This window comes from Cetorhinus maximus, chromosome 26 (genome assembly GCF_964194155.1).
Source record: "Cetorhinus maximus chromosome 26, sCetMax3.hap1.1, whole genome shotgun sequence".
Classification (NCBI taxonomy): Eukaryota; Metazoa; Chordata; class Chondrichthyes; order Lamniformes; family Cetorhinidae; genus Cetorhinus; species Cetorhinus maximus.
In genome coordinates, this window is record NC_135904.1 from 17,190,152 (window position 1) to 17,203,332 (window position 13,181).

Below are 13,181 nucleotides of genomic sequence, written 5' to 3' on the forward strand. Positions count from 1 at the left end.
TGCCACGGTGCCGTGGTCAGCTGGCTCATCCTCCCTACAGCCCTGTTCCTCATCCACACAGGGAGCAAGTACCTCGTACCTGTTGGACAAGGTCAAGAGCTGAGGCTCCTCTGTTCCTGAACACAGGATCCCTCTACCTGCCTCACTTGCAGTCACACCCTGCTGACCCTGACCACCGACCGAATTTGAGGTGCTTAATCTCCTGGGTGTGACCGCCTCCTGAAACAAAGCGCCCAGGTAACTCTCCCCCTCCCGGATGTGCTGCAGCGTCCGGAGTTCGGACTCCAGCTCATCAATTCTAAGCCAGAGTTCCTCCAGCAACCAACACTTGCTGCAGATGTGGTCACTGCGGCTCACAATGGGATCTGCCAATTCTTAGAAGAAGTGTATGAACCCTTAGAGGAAGTGCATGTGACTACCAGTTCAACAATATACTAATTCTGAATTATTTTGTGGAATATAAACAAGTATGGTGTGGTGCAGAATGAATAACAATAGTTGAATCGTTGAAATAAAAAGGATGGCAAATGTAATTGCATCTAACAGAATACAACAGAGAAGGCTACGCACATGAACATGTTTTAGAACCACAATATTTCCCTTTACCCGATGTGATTCTTACCTGAAACACCACCCTTGACTTTTCCAGCAGGTATGTTCTCATATTTGCACCAATGATTCGATACCGGCTATCAAAACTGATCTCAGTGTATTTACCAAAACGGCTGCTATTGTCATTTCGTGTTGTCTTTGCATTTCCAATTGCCTGGAAACAAAGACACATTGGTACAGCAATCCTGAGGCAGAAGATGCATTTGGTGACCCTGCAATCAAACCACCTATTAAATGTCTATTGGAAAACATTGGTGGTGTAAGTTTTAAGAGAATTTGGATTTGTGGAAACTTTATTTCTTCATTTCATTGAAGGAATGCTTGAATTAAGACATCAACATTTACAAATTAAAGAATGTCAATATAACAATTTTCATTTATGATAGTTCCCTATTTGAAGTTGTTTACAGTTAATTCAAATCATGCAAAAACGTATAATTAAAAATTGCTTACTATATACTGGATAATTAAAAACATTTTCAAACTGGAAAAGCTACTTTGAATTAAAAGTAGACAGTATGCTTCTTTTTAAGTAATTTAGCTACAATAATATATATTGAGGGATATTTATCTTTTCCAATATCCATTACCAGTATCAACTCCATGCTTAATTTTAGCTAGTTTTATGTAATATTTCCTAAACATAGGCTATGGGAAGAATTTTCCCTTCGGCGAATGGGGGCGGGGCCTGCTGGCCGACGAGTAAAATGACGCGGGGTGATGTCAGACGGGCATCTCGACATCACCACGCTCGTCATTTAGATTGTCAGTTCGGCTGCGCGCCCGCCAAACTGTCAATGGCCTTTTAAGGCCATTAACAAGGTAATTAAAGTTGTTAAGGATGCTGCCTGTCGAACCTTAAGGGCGGGATGAGGTTTCATGAAGGGTTTATTATTTAAATAAAAATTTTTGAAAAAGTTAATGGACATGTCCCAGCTCATGTGACAGTTTTACATGAGGGGACATGTCCTTAAAATTTTTTTTCACCCTTATTAAATATTCCGGAACTTAAACTGATCTCCCTGAGGCACCTCCGTGCCTCGGGGAGGTTTCTGCGCTCTTTTGCGCGCATGCGGGAAACTGCCTTAATTGGCCCACCCACATAAAATGGCAACGCGCACCCGATTTGGGGGGGGGGCGCCAATCGGGTTCCCGCCCGTCCCCGCCCAACACCCCCCAATGGGGGGGAATATCTTTCCCTATGTGAGGAACCTGCTCCAGTAATATAATCACTTGTCCCAAGGTTGACTAACACTGTGCAGCAGACACATAGATTATACAGACGATTGAAACTAACACCAATAGCTCCTGATTGCATAAAAAGTTAGCTAAAATAACATTTCAAAATATTGGATTAGTGCATATCAATGGCAATAGGGGAGGCAGCGGCATAATGGTAATGTCGCTGGGCAAGTAATCGAGGTCAAGGCTAATGTTCTGGGGGACATGGCTCAAATCCCACCTTGGCAGCTGGTGGAATTTAAATTCAATTAATCAAAACACAGAAGTTAAAGCTAGTCTCGGTAACGGTGCCCATGAAACGATCATTGATTGTCGGGAACTCATCTGGTTCACTAATGACCTTTAGGGGAGGAAATCTGCCAACCTTAGTTGTGACTCCAGATCCATAGCAATGACTCTTAACTGCCCTCTGAAATGGCCTAGCAAGCCTAGCAAGGGCAATTAGGGATGGGCAACAAATGCTGGCCTTGCCAACGATGCCCACGTCCCATATAAGGAAATGAAAAAGATAGCATGGTGCAATTCCAATGCTGTAATGAGTGGGATGGGGAGAATGGTTCGGTTACTCAAGTCTCATGCTTCATAATTTCTTCCGAGCACTTTCCCAGGTATTACCTTTCTTAACTACTGGAGGCCGCTTTGTTGCTTCTTACCTCTGTTATAGGGTTTGATGCAAGGACTTTATCTTCTACACAAGCCTTGCTGCTGGACTTACTAACAGTGGCAAAGTACCTCATAGCGTATCGAGCAGATACGGTCTTCCCTGCACCCGACTCTCCACTCACAATAATAGACTGGTTTCTGTTCTTCCTAACATTAGGAGACATAGGAAGAAGACATTGTGCAACAGTTTTTTTTTAATGCACCTTAATCTAATTTAGATATAACTAAAAATAAAACCATCTATTATCTTTTGATGAACAAATTAACAAATTAAAGAACAAAACTAATACAATCTATGGGCAAAATTGTAGCATTAGCAGCATAATTTAATGCCATTTTCAATTAGCTTAACAATTAGCAATGACCTCATTCTAATTTCATATAATAAGCAAAGTTTTTTGATTGAAGAACTACATCACAATAAAATTTTAGTCAATAGTTGGTTTCTTTATCACGTAAGACCATTTTTACCACAGGACTGCTTATGTACCATAGGCCTAGCATGAGATTATCAAATGGTTTCCACAGAATATGATGGAACAAACTACAGATACTAGGCACTCCCTACATGCAATTAGCAAATAGCATATGTTTTTACAAAAAAAATGTAAACTTGTTTTATTAATATTTTAAAAAGACCTTACTCTCTAACAACTTGCTAGAGTAAAAATTGTGATTGGCGAAGTTCATGCATAAATCCTTGACAACCTCTCACAGTTTCTGTCTGTACTACTTATATACAGGTGCACCAAATAAATGGGTTAATGCTCGTTTAAGAACAGTACATACAGGAATGTAGCAATACCTTTAAGCAGCAGACATATAGATAAATAAACAAAATTATCCCCTTTTCTTCACCTGGGTAGAAATGCAATATTCATCAATCCTTTTGATCCTGACACTTTCTACAAATTTTAACAGAAAGGTCAAGAATTTTATAGACCTCTAGTCATGCACACTATCCTAGATGATTCATTATATCCTGCTAACAATCATTGTGAATAAGCCCCCCCCATAAATGCAGTAGTCCCTGTAAAATAGCCAATGCCAACTTTTTTTTAAACCATCTAAGCATACAATTAATTATCTTGGCCCTACTATTCCCTGTTTCTGTAACAGTTTTTAATATTTTCTTCTATTTCAATTCGCTATGTGGCAACAGAAAGAAGTCAACAGTCACGTTTGGCAGAAGCTAAACAGCACGGTTAATTAAATTGAATTCAGACATGTTCAACACTTAAGCAATCCTGGAAATGAACAAGTCTAACCATTTCACTATTTCTAGCGCCAGCATAAATCCACAAGCCATTTTAAAAATAAAAAGAAATCAAAAATCTTAATCAAATTAGATTAAACTAAAACCTGACCCTATGTATACATGATGAGAGCATCTTACAATAAAGGCAGCAGAGTTTTGGATGAAGGGGTTTATGGAGGATGAGAAACAGCCAGGAGAGCATTGGAATAGTTAATCTGGAGGTAACAGGAGCTTGGATGAGGGTTTCAGCAGCAGATGGACTGAGGGAGGATCAGAAACAGCTGATATTATGGAGGTAGAAGTAGCTTTTTTATGATGGAGAGGATATATGCAGCCAGAAGCTAAGTCCAGAGTCAAATAGGAAGCAAACGCTCCAAACAAACTGGTTAACCTGAGACAGTGGCCAGGCAGAGCGATGGGATCGGCGGCTATGGAATAGAGTTTGTGGCTGCAGCTGAAGACACTTTGATCTGCTTTGGTCTTCTGAATGTTTCATTACAGGAAAGCTAGGCTCATCCATGACTGGATGTCAGACAAGCAGCCTGCCAACACAGAGGCAGTGGAGGGGTTGGAGAATTGGTGGTGAGGTAGAGCTGGGTGCAATCAGCATACAAGCGGAACCTGACATTTTGCGTTCTGATGATGACACTGAGCGGCAACATGCAGTTGAGAAATAGGATAGGGTCAACGATAGATCCTTAGGGGATTCCAGAGGCAATGGTGCAGGGCTTGGGGGTGGGGGGGGGCAGCTATTGCCCAAGATTCTCTGGTTGCTACTGGATTGATAAGAGTGGAACCAAAAGAGGAAAGTCCCACCCAGCTAGAGACAGCAGAGGAGAGACACTGCAGGAGGAGGGTGTGATTAACCACACCACAGGCTGCAGACAGCCTGTTACCAAGGTGGAGAAGTATATATCATAATACAATGCAGCTAAGTACCAAAAAATAAGTATCGTGACACAGGAAAATGAGACTGTATAAGGTGAGATGTAGTATTACAAATTAATTCTTGTTTCTTGCATATAACCTGAGCTTTCATTTAAATATCACTACACTTTTTGGTAGCAAAATGTAGATGATATTAATGGAATATATGCTATACAACAAATTTATATGTGAAACTACTGCTCACAGGTAAGTATCCTACACTTATGCTGAATCAATGGGTTGGAAAAATTGACCTGGCCATTTGTTTGTAAGCTTCTTCAGCCACTGCAAAGATATGAGGATCCATATCGCCCATATTCTGCCCACTGTAGGCATGGATGATGGCATCTCCATAGATTGGTATCTCTTTGTATGGGTTTATAGCCACAAGAATAATACCTAAAATTTAAAAAAAAATCAGCACCAACAGTTATCATGATCTAAAACAATCAAGTAAGTGAAAATTTCCAAAAAGGTGTTGTGTTATGTGGCTTTATTTCATACCACAATAGGTGTAGATGAGTTTGGAATCCACGAAACGCACTTTGAGGTTATGCATAACTGCTGGCTCATGCAGATAGCTGAGCGCCGTGAGGTCATTTTCACCCACGAGTATATCAGGGTTCCGTAGAGGTGGCAGTAGTGTCTTAACTGGATCAATCGGATATTCCAATTCCTAAAATGTTCAAATTAAATGAAAAAGGCAGGGTGTGCAAAGGCGGAAGAAATTACTTATTTACTTATTTTTTTACTTATTTTGCATGATACAAACATCCCTAAGCAGCAATAGTATTATATAGACACCATTTATATCAGATCCAAATTTTGTTTCTGTGAGCTACATCATTACAGCGGGTACACAGACAAACCCATGTCAGGAAAAGTAATAGGAGCTATTTACAATTCAAGTGATTATAACGAGCAAGGAAATAAAAGATCCATTTCTCACTGAATGGAACAGAAATTAATCTTTATAATGAGTTAATAGGTTACAAAGAATTTCTAAAATATTTCTAATTATTAATGTCAGCATTACGTGGAGCACCGATATTCAAAATAAACACAGCCATTCATGTTAGCTGATGGTCTTGGGTGCCTAAATTAGAAACTAAAACACCTGAACTAAGTTTCCGCCTACATTGTCTAAGCATGTAAAAGACTTAACTCATATAAGAGAGAGCAGGAGGAATAACTGGCTTGACTGGTAACTGCATATTTACGTATTGGATAAAATGCTGTACATGGTTGGGACTCATGATTAAACTGCCTGTTAAATGATCAGACCCTGCTTCAGTGTTTTTGGTATATTTCAATAAACTTAAACTGCAATATAAACAGCAAAATGTGTGATATATCAGAATCTTACTGTCTAACTTGCTTCATGGGGTAGAATTTTACCTTTGCCGTGTGGGCGTGTGCCCGGCACACCCGAGCATAATGTGATGCGCGATATTTCGTTCGGCGGGCACACGCCAGAGTTGGCTGCCTATTAAGACCTATTACGGCTGTTAACAAGCTAATTAAAATCAAATTTACGCTGCCCGTCCAATCTTATGGTTGGCGGGCAGGCGCTAAGCGGCCTTTACATTTTTTAGGAAACCTCATCCACGAGCGGGCTGAGGTTTCCTAAAGCAAATAAACACGAAATAAAAACTTTATTCTGGAATTAAAAACGGGTCCCATTTCATGTGGCAGAGTCCGTGCCTCAGGGCGATTGAAGCGCTCTTGTGCTCACATGCGCGAACAGCGCACCAGGCCCGGTCTCCCTCCTCCACCCGCCTGCACAGGTAGCACTGAGCCTTAATTGGCCCGCCCGTGTGAAATCGTGGAACGGAGCCGATCGCGGGTGGCAGTCGGCTTCCCCACCACCCCCGCCCACTCCTACCGAGCCCACCCAACGAGGGAAAGATTCTGGCCAATGAAATAATTGAGGAGAAATGCTAAACTGAAGCTAAATAAATATCATCATGGAATCTGTTGACCCCTTTCCTTAATAAACTAATAAATATTATTGTGACCATCATAATCGCCAGCATTACTTTAACAAATACTGTTCCGATTGTTGAAGTTTGAATAAAGTTTGGCAAAATAACTGCTCATTGACCTGTATTCAGCAGGAACCACAGGGTCTTTAAGTCTGCAATAAACTTTTCAATGTGTGAGGTTTTAAAAATAATACACACTTTATCCAAAGTAACTTCTTAATAAATTTGTATTTTATGTTCAGACATAGGTCATTTCGGTTTTTATAAATTGTTAAGTAATTTCTGAATGAAAAATGTAACAATGCAATTTAAATTCACATGGTTAAATAAATGACAGAAAATCAATTTAATGGAAAAACTCACTTTGCCTTTTGTCGTAAGACACAACAAAGAAAATGGAAGTTTTGAAGGGATTATTCAAGCAGTAAGATATGTAAGATGCAGTCAGTTCATGTGCGCCATAATCAAGGTCAGAAGGTAAGTGTGCTGCAGCAAGTAACTCACCTCTTGATTTCCCAAAGCCTTTCCACCATCTATAAGGCACAAGTCAGGAGTGTGATGGATTTGCCTGGATGAGCACAGCTCCAACAACACTCAAGTAGTTTGACACACTCCAGGAAAAAGCAACCCGCTTGATTAGCACCCCACCAACCAGTGTAAACATTCACTCCCTCCACTACAGACACAACATGGCTGCAGCGTATCTACAAGATGCACTCTAGGACCTGTCAAATCTGTGGCCTCTAATGCCTAGAAGGACAAGGGCATTGGGTGCATGGGAACACCACCACCTACAAGTTTCCCTCAAAGCCACACAAAATCCTGACTTGGAAATGTATCGTCGTTCCTTCAGCATCACTGTGTCAAGATCTTGGAACACCCTACCAAACAGCACTGTGGGAATACCTACACCACAACGGCTGCAGCAGTTCAAGAAGGCAGCTCACCACCATCTTTTCAAGGGCAATTAGTGATGGGCTATAAATGCTGACCACGTCTGCGATGCTCACATCCACTAACAAAAAAAAAACTCATTGCTTTATTAATGATCTGAAAATGGCACCACAGAATTACAAAAATTGCAGCATTGTTCCAATGTACATATGCTGACTCTTCAGGTGGAACTAGCTACATGAATCTGATTTCTCCACATTGCTCTAGAATTACATAGAACATTAAGCACAGGAACAGGCCCATTCAGCCCTAATGTCAACATTATGTTCCACTTGAACGTCCGTTCAACCTTCCTCATCAACTCTATCTGCGTAACCCTCTATTCCTTTCTCCTTCATTTGATTATCTAGCTTCCTCGTAAATACATCCATGTCATTCACCTCAACCACTTGCTGTGATAACAAGTTCCACATTCTCATCCTTCTCTGGGTAAAGAAGTTTCTTCTGGATACCCTATTGGAATTCTTGATGACCATCTTATCTCGAGGGCCTCTAGTTATACTCTTCCTCGCAAGTGGAAAGCCATTCTCTGCGTCTAGTCGATCAAAGCCTTTCATAATTTTAAAGGTCACCCCTCAGCCTTCTCTTTACAAGAGGAAAAAAAGGCCCAACCTGTCCGTCCCTTTAATAATATGGCAACCAGCACTGGACACAATACTCCATGTGTGCTCTAACCAATGTTCAATTCAAGTTTAGCGTAACTTCTGCACTTTTCAGTTCTCTCTCTCTAGAAATAAACTCTAGCGCTTGGTTTGCTTGAGGTTTTTATTTTTCTGGCCTCACTAACCTGCGTGGCTACTTTTAGTGATTTGTGTATTTGTATCCCCAGGTCATTATGCTTCTCTGCTCCATTTAATTTCTTATTTTCCAAGTAATACGCAAGCTCCTAATTTTTCTTACCAAAATCCTTATTTCTTCCTCTTCAACCACTAAGGTAAACCCCGTTTAAATAAATAAATGTTTAGACGGTAGATGATTTTCCCCATGTAATTCAGACACCAAAGAGCCTCAGATAGGGTATTAGGCTGAAACGCTGGTTTGGTCCGAGTTTAGTGCAAGACACCATCTTGGTAAAGAAGTTGAAGCTTGCACTAGGAATGGCCGCCCGAAGGATTGTTAAGGGCCTGATTGCTAATTAAACTGCTCGCCATTGCTTATTAGGGGTGCTGTGAGAACTTATGGTGGAGAGCACTTGTCCTAATGCTTTCTCCTAACCACAATCAATAAACATGTCATTGCAGAAATTTGAGCGTTAATGGAAGGTATATCACGTTTCAGGGTTTGTTTACTGCTGGAGAGATAGAAAAGGGCTCTTAAACACATCATGAAGCTTTGCCAACACTCTCAACACTGTAAAAACAATCATTTCAGAAATTCTCCTGGGACTTCGCCTAAAAAGATTAAGGGGGAGAAAGCTACCTGTCTATGTAGCATGACTTCTACCGATATCATTGATAAAAGCTATGCAGGCCATTAGGTAGCAATCCACAGTGCGCTTAACCCCAAGGGATCACGCAGGTCTGCATTATGCCACTATAAGCAGTGCTACGTGAATGAATTTCTCATGTTAAGCACTTTATGGGGCTCACCATGGGAAAGGAAGTGCTTGGTCATCGCCATTTTGCTAAGTCTGCAGGAAGAATGGGAGGAGGACATGAGGCCGGGCAGAGCAACAGTGGCTGCTGCAGGACAGAAGGGTGAGGTGGACTCCTATCCTGTGGGTACACAACATCCCTCCTCCATTAGACCTCCTCCACTAGAGCCTCCAGTGCTGCATCCAGGGCCCCGCGCGCCCTCTCACTCAGTCCCTGAGCCATTCTGAAACATGGGCCAGGAATTTCCTGTCGGCGAGTGGGGGGGCAGGGCCCACTCGCCGACGTGTAAAATGATGCACGGTGACATCAGGCGGAACTCCCAATGTCACCGCGCCCCATTTAAATTTTCAGGTAGGCGGGGGTTCAGCAAAATCAGCTGTGTGCCTGCCAACCTGTCAGTGGCCAATTGAGGCGATTGACAGAGTCATTGAAGTAATTAATGGACCTGCCCGTCCAACCTTAAGGTTGGCGGGCAGGCCAGGAGCCCTGGCGGGCATTAGAAAAAGCATGAAACCTTCATCCACGGACTGGATGAGGTTTTGTGTGGGTTTTCAAAAATGTAATTAAAGAGTTTTTAAAAGTTATGGACATGTCCCAACTCATGTAACAGTGTCACATGAGGGGACATGTCAGGGATTTCTTTTTCTATTTTTCACATTGTTTACTGTACAGCTGATCTCCCTGAGGCAGCACTTAGCTTCAGGGAGATGAGTGCACTCTTTCGTGCGCATGCGCAAAACAGCGCACGCTCGGGTTTAGGGACTCCCCCTCGCCCGCACAGGAAGCGCATAGCGCTACCATGCAGACGTCACGCACACGTAAAATGGCGGCGCGCGCCTCCCCACAGAGGGTCTTCAACCTCCCTCTTGACAGGGGAAGAATCCTGGCCATGCTGCTGTCGGTCAGCACAGTCCACACCTTCAGTGGAAATGGTTGGGTGGAGCTCAACTAAACTGCTCCACGAAAACTGTGTCTAATCAGGTGCTGAACCTGCAGTCCCTGTTTTGGTGCCTCCAGGTAAATTCAAATTATAATTACCAGCACTTAGGACCAAAATTGTGCTAAAACTAGACTTTCAAACAGCTAATTTGCACACAGCAAGCTTCCCCAAACAGCAATCTGGTAATGACCCAACAATCTGTTTTTGTGATGTTGATTAAAGGATAAATTTTGGTCAGGATACGAGGGAGAACTCCCCTGCTGTTTTCTGAAATAATGCCATGGGATCTTTTACGTACACCCAAGGGGGAAGACAGGGCCCCTGTCTAACATCTCATCCAACAGATTGCACCTCTGACCGTGCAGTATTTCCTCAGCACTGCACTGGGGTGTCAGCTTTTACTTTTTGTGCTCAAGTCCTGGAATGGGACTCGAACCCATCACAACTTTGGGACTCAGCAGCCAGAGTGCTATCAGTTAAGCCAAGGCTGGCACTACGCAGCACAACATAGTGCAAACATCTAATGAGAAAACTTTAGGTAAATTACTTTGCAAGCTTTCTGAAAATAAAAACAAAACCAATCACATTTTTCTTTGCATTTTTTGTCAACTTACAGTGCCATCTTCTAACTGCAGAAGTAGTACATCAGATCCATTCTTATAGTCCTTGGTGATCTCCGCTGACTGCCAGACTTCATCAGGGTCAGGAATCCAAACACTATTGTACTGTGAAACAGAGTAAATAAAGCCATGTTTTCCATTAATGCATCAGACACCCTCAACATGTTCCATATTCTTCTATTATTGGAATGCAACTTGGGTCAACTACTCTGTCAAAGGTGCTTTATAAATATAAACTGTTGCTCGTGCTCCTGTGTTTCTAGCAGTGGACTAACCAAGTGTAGAGAATGGAAAGTATACCATTACTATTGTTAAAATGGGGTTTTTGCCTGAGATTATGTAGTATTGTGTTACGAAGATGTGTTATAGAGACTATTAATTTGTAATGTTATCGGCTGAACATATATAAAATGTCATCAGCTTGTGAACATTTTGGAAGGAACACTTTCGCTAAGCAAAGCACACAGACCTACAGCAGCTACTACGTTGCATTTGCGAAGGAAACAGAATCTATGGAGCTCTCAGAGGCAGTGGCTAAAATAAACTCAGATTGAAACCAGAGAGAGGTCACGTGAACCAGACCTTGGGTTTAAAATATAGTGGGTTTGAACTGTCAGATTGAGATTGCCACAGGAACAGAAGGGGCAACCACCATAACCCCTCTCCTTTTCTCTGAAACCTCGCTCACCAAAACTGAGTTGTTTGTGATATGTAAACCCAACAGAAGACCTCATTGCTGCGAACCAAGAGTTCTTAAAAGAGGATTCTGAATCAACACCACTATCTCCAAGAGAAAGCGAATCAGCCAGCCACGACTGCTCCAGTGAGAAACCCAAGTACCAGCAGCTTCTGTGTAAACAAGCATCCGGACAATCCGGGGATAATTCTTCTTTTTCCTGACTTTACCTTTAACTTGTCCAAGTTTTAAGATCCAATACTCTGCAGAGTTTTATTTAGTCTTTGCATGCTTGGTGGGGGAGAGGGTGTAGGGGTGAGGGTTGTATGTATGTTGTTTTTGCATTAGTGGGTAGTTGAATATATTTATACATTTTAAACCCTTTTGTTAATACTTTCTGCATCTATACCTCAGTGAGTTTTAACAATAATGCTCTTGTTAAATTAAGGAACCTGACTGGCTTATTTCTAACCTGGTCATAATAACTGTGTTAATGTCTGCAATAACTTTACCCCCAGAGTCCCAACAAAGGGGAAGCAATCTGTGATTTTCCTATGCATCTCAAAAAACAATTCAAAACATTATTCCTCAAGCGTCTGCCCAATCTATTCACCTGAATTTCAGGACTGCTAATCTTAGCACTATATACACCACCTCCACAATCTAATACTGTACTACCATTATGTTACATATACCACACAACTATCTGTGACGTGTAACTCATCTGACAGACTAATTATAATATTGACTACACTTCATTCTGAGTTGCATTCTACCAAGCCAGGAGGCATCTCTGCATGTGCCTATTTTAATACACATTGTTCCGTTCTCAGGCCATTAATTTTTTATTTTAGGAGAGCCTTACATTAAAAAATTACATATGAAAACTTGAAATAAGATTTAAAACTTCTTGAGCACCTTTTGAGACGACTGATTGGATGTGGTCCAATAGCCTTTGCTTTAATGTAAATGCACCCCCCAAACCTGCAACCTCTACTGCCAAGAATAAGGACAGCGGGTACATGGGAACACCATCACCAAGTTCCCCTCCAGGTCGCACATCATCCCGGACCTGGAAATATATCGCCACTCCTGGGTTAAAATCCCAGAACTTCCTACCTAACAGTGCTGTGGGGGTACTCACAGCAAATGGACTGCAGCGGCTCAAGAGGGTGGCTCACCCCCACCTTCTTGAGAGATGGGCAATAAATTATGGTCTTGACGGTGATGCCCATATCCCATGAATAAATAAAAAAATATCACAGATTCATTAACCTGATATCCCAAGTAATCTTGCTGCTTGTACCTCTGTTTTGAAGTACACCCAAAACTATTTTGTATTGGTACCAAACTACTGCTATGAAGAGAGTCTAACCCAACCAGGCCAAAATCAAGGTTTGTTCTTTGTCGACTTCCAGTGAGACATAGCTCTAGATATTTAGTCCCAACAGAATGATGTAACAATTTACCTTGTAGAATATCCAGATGCTCCTACATTCTCCACAATTCATTAAGTTTACTGTATACACCTTTTATAAACAAGCACATGATTTACTTCTTAACAATGTGGTTAACTCCCTCCTTAAATACAAGGGTGTTCTATTCTGAGTGTGGGTGTTCCTTAAATTTAGCATATATTTTTTATGTTATCACTTCCTCTTCTCACAGTTGTATGCAACAAGGATGACATGGTTTATGGGTTTAGACTA

At 41.6% G+C, this 13,181-nt stretch overlaps 1 protein-coding gene across 2 annotated transcripts in view; it reads right to left on the bottom strand.

Moving 5' to 3' along the window:
* The window catches only part of myo5c (myosin VC), a 101,516-nt gene that overhangs the window by 78,045 nt on the left and 10,290 nt on the right, over nt 1-13,181 (bottom strand). For both annotated transcript variants that reach the window (XM_078530251.1, XM_078530250.1), the window contains exons 2-6: nt 10,791-10,901; nt 5,207-5,378; nt 4,957-5,101; nt 2,508-2,664; nt 623-766 (exon numbers count right to left, since the gene is read on the bottom strand). In XM_078530251.1, the coding sequence (XP_078386377.1) occupies nt 623-766; nt 2,508-2,664; nt 4,957-5,101; nt 5,207-5,378; nt 10,791-10,901 (729 nt within the window). The remainder of the gene's footprint in view (nt 1-622; nt 767-2,507; nt 2,665-4,956; nt 5,102-5,206; nt 5,379-10,790; nt 10,902-13,181) is intronic.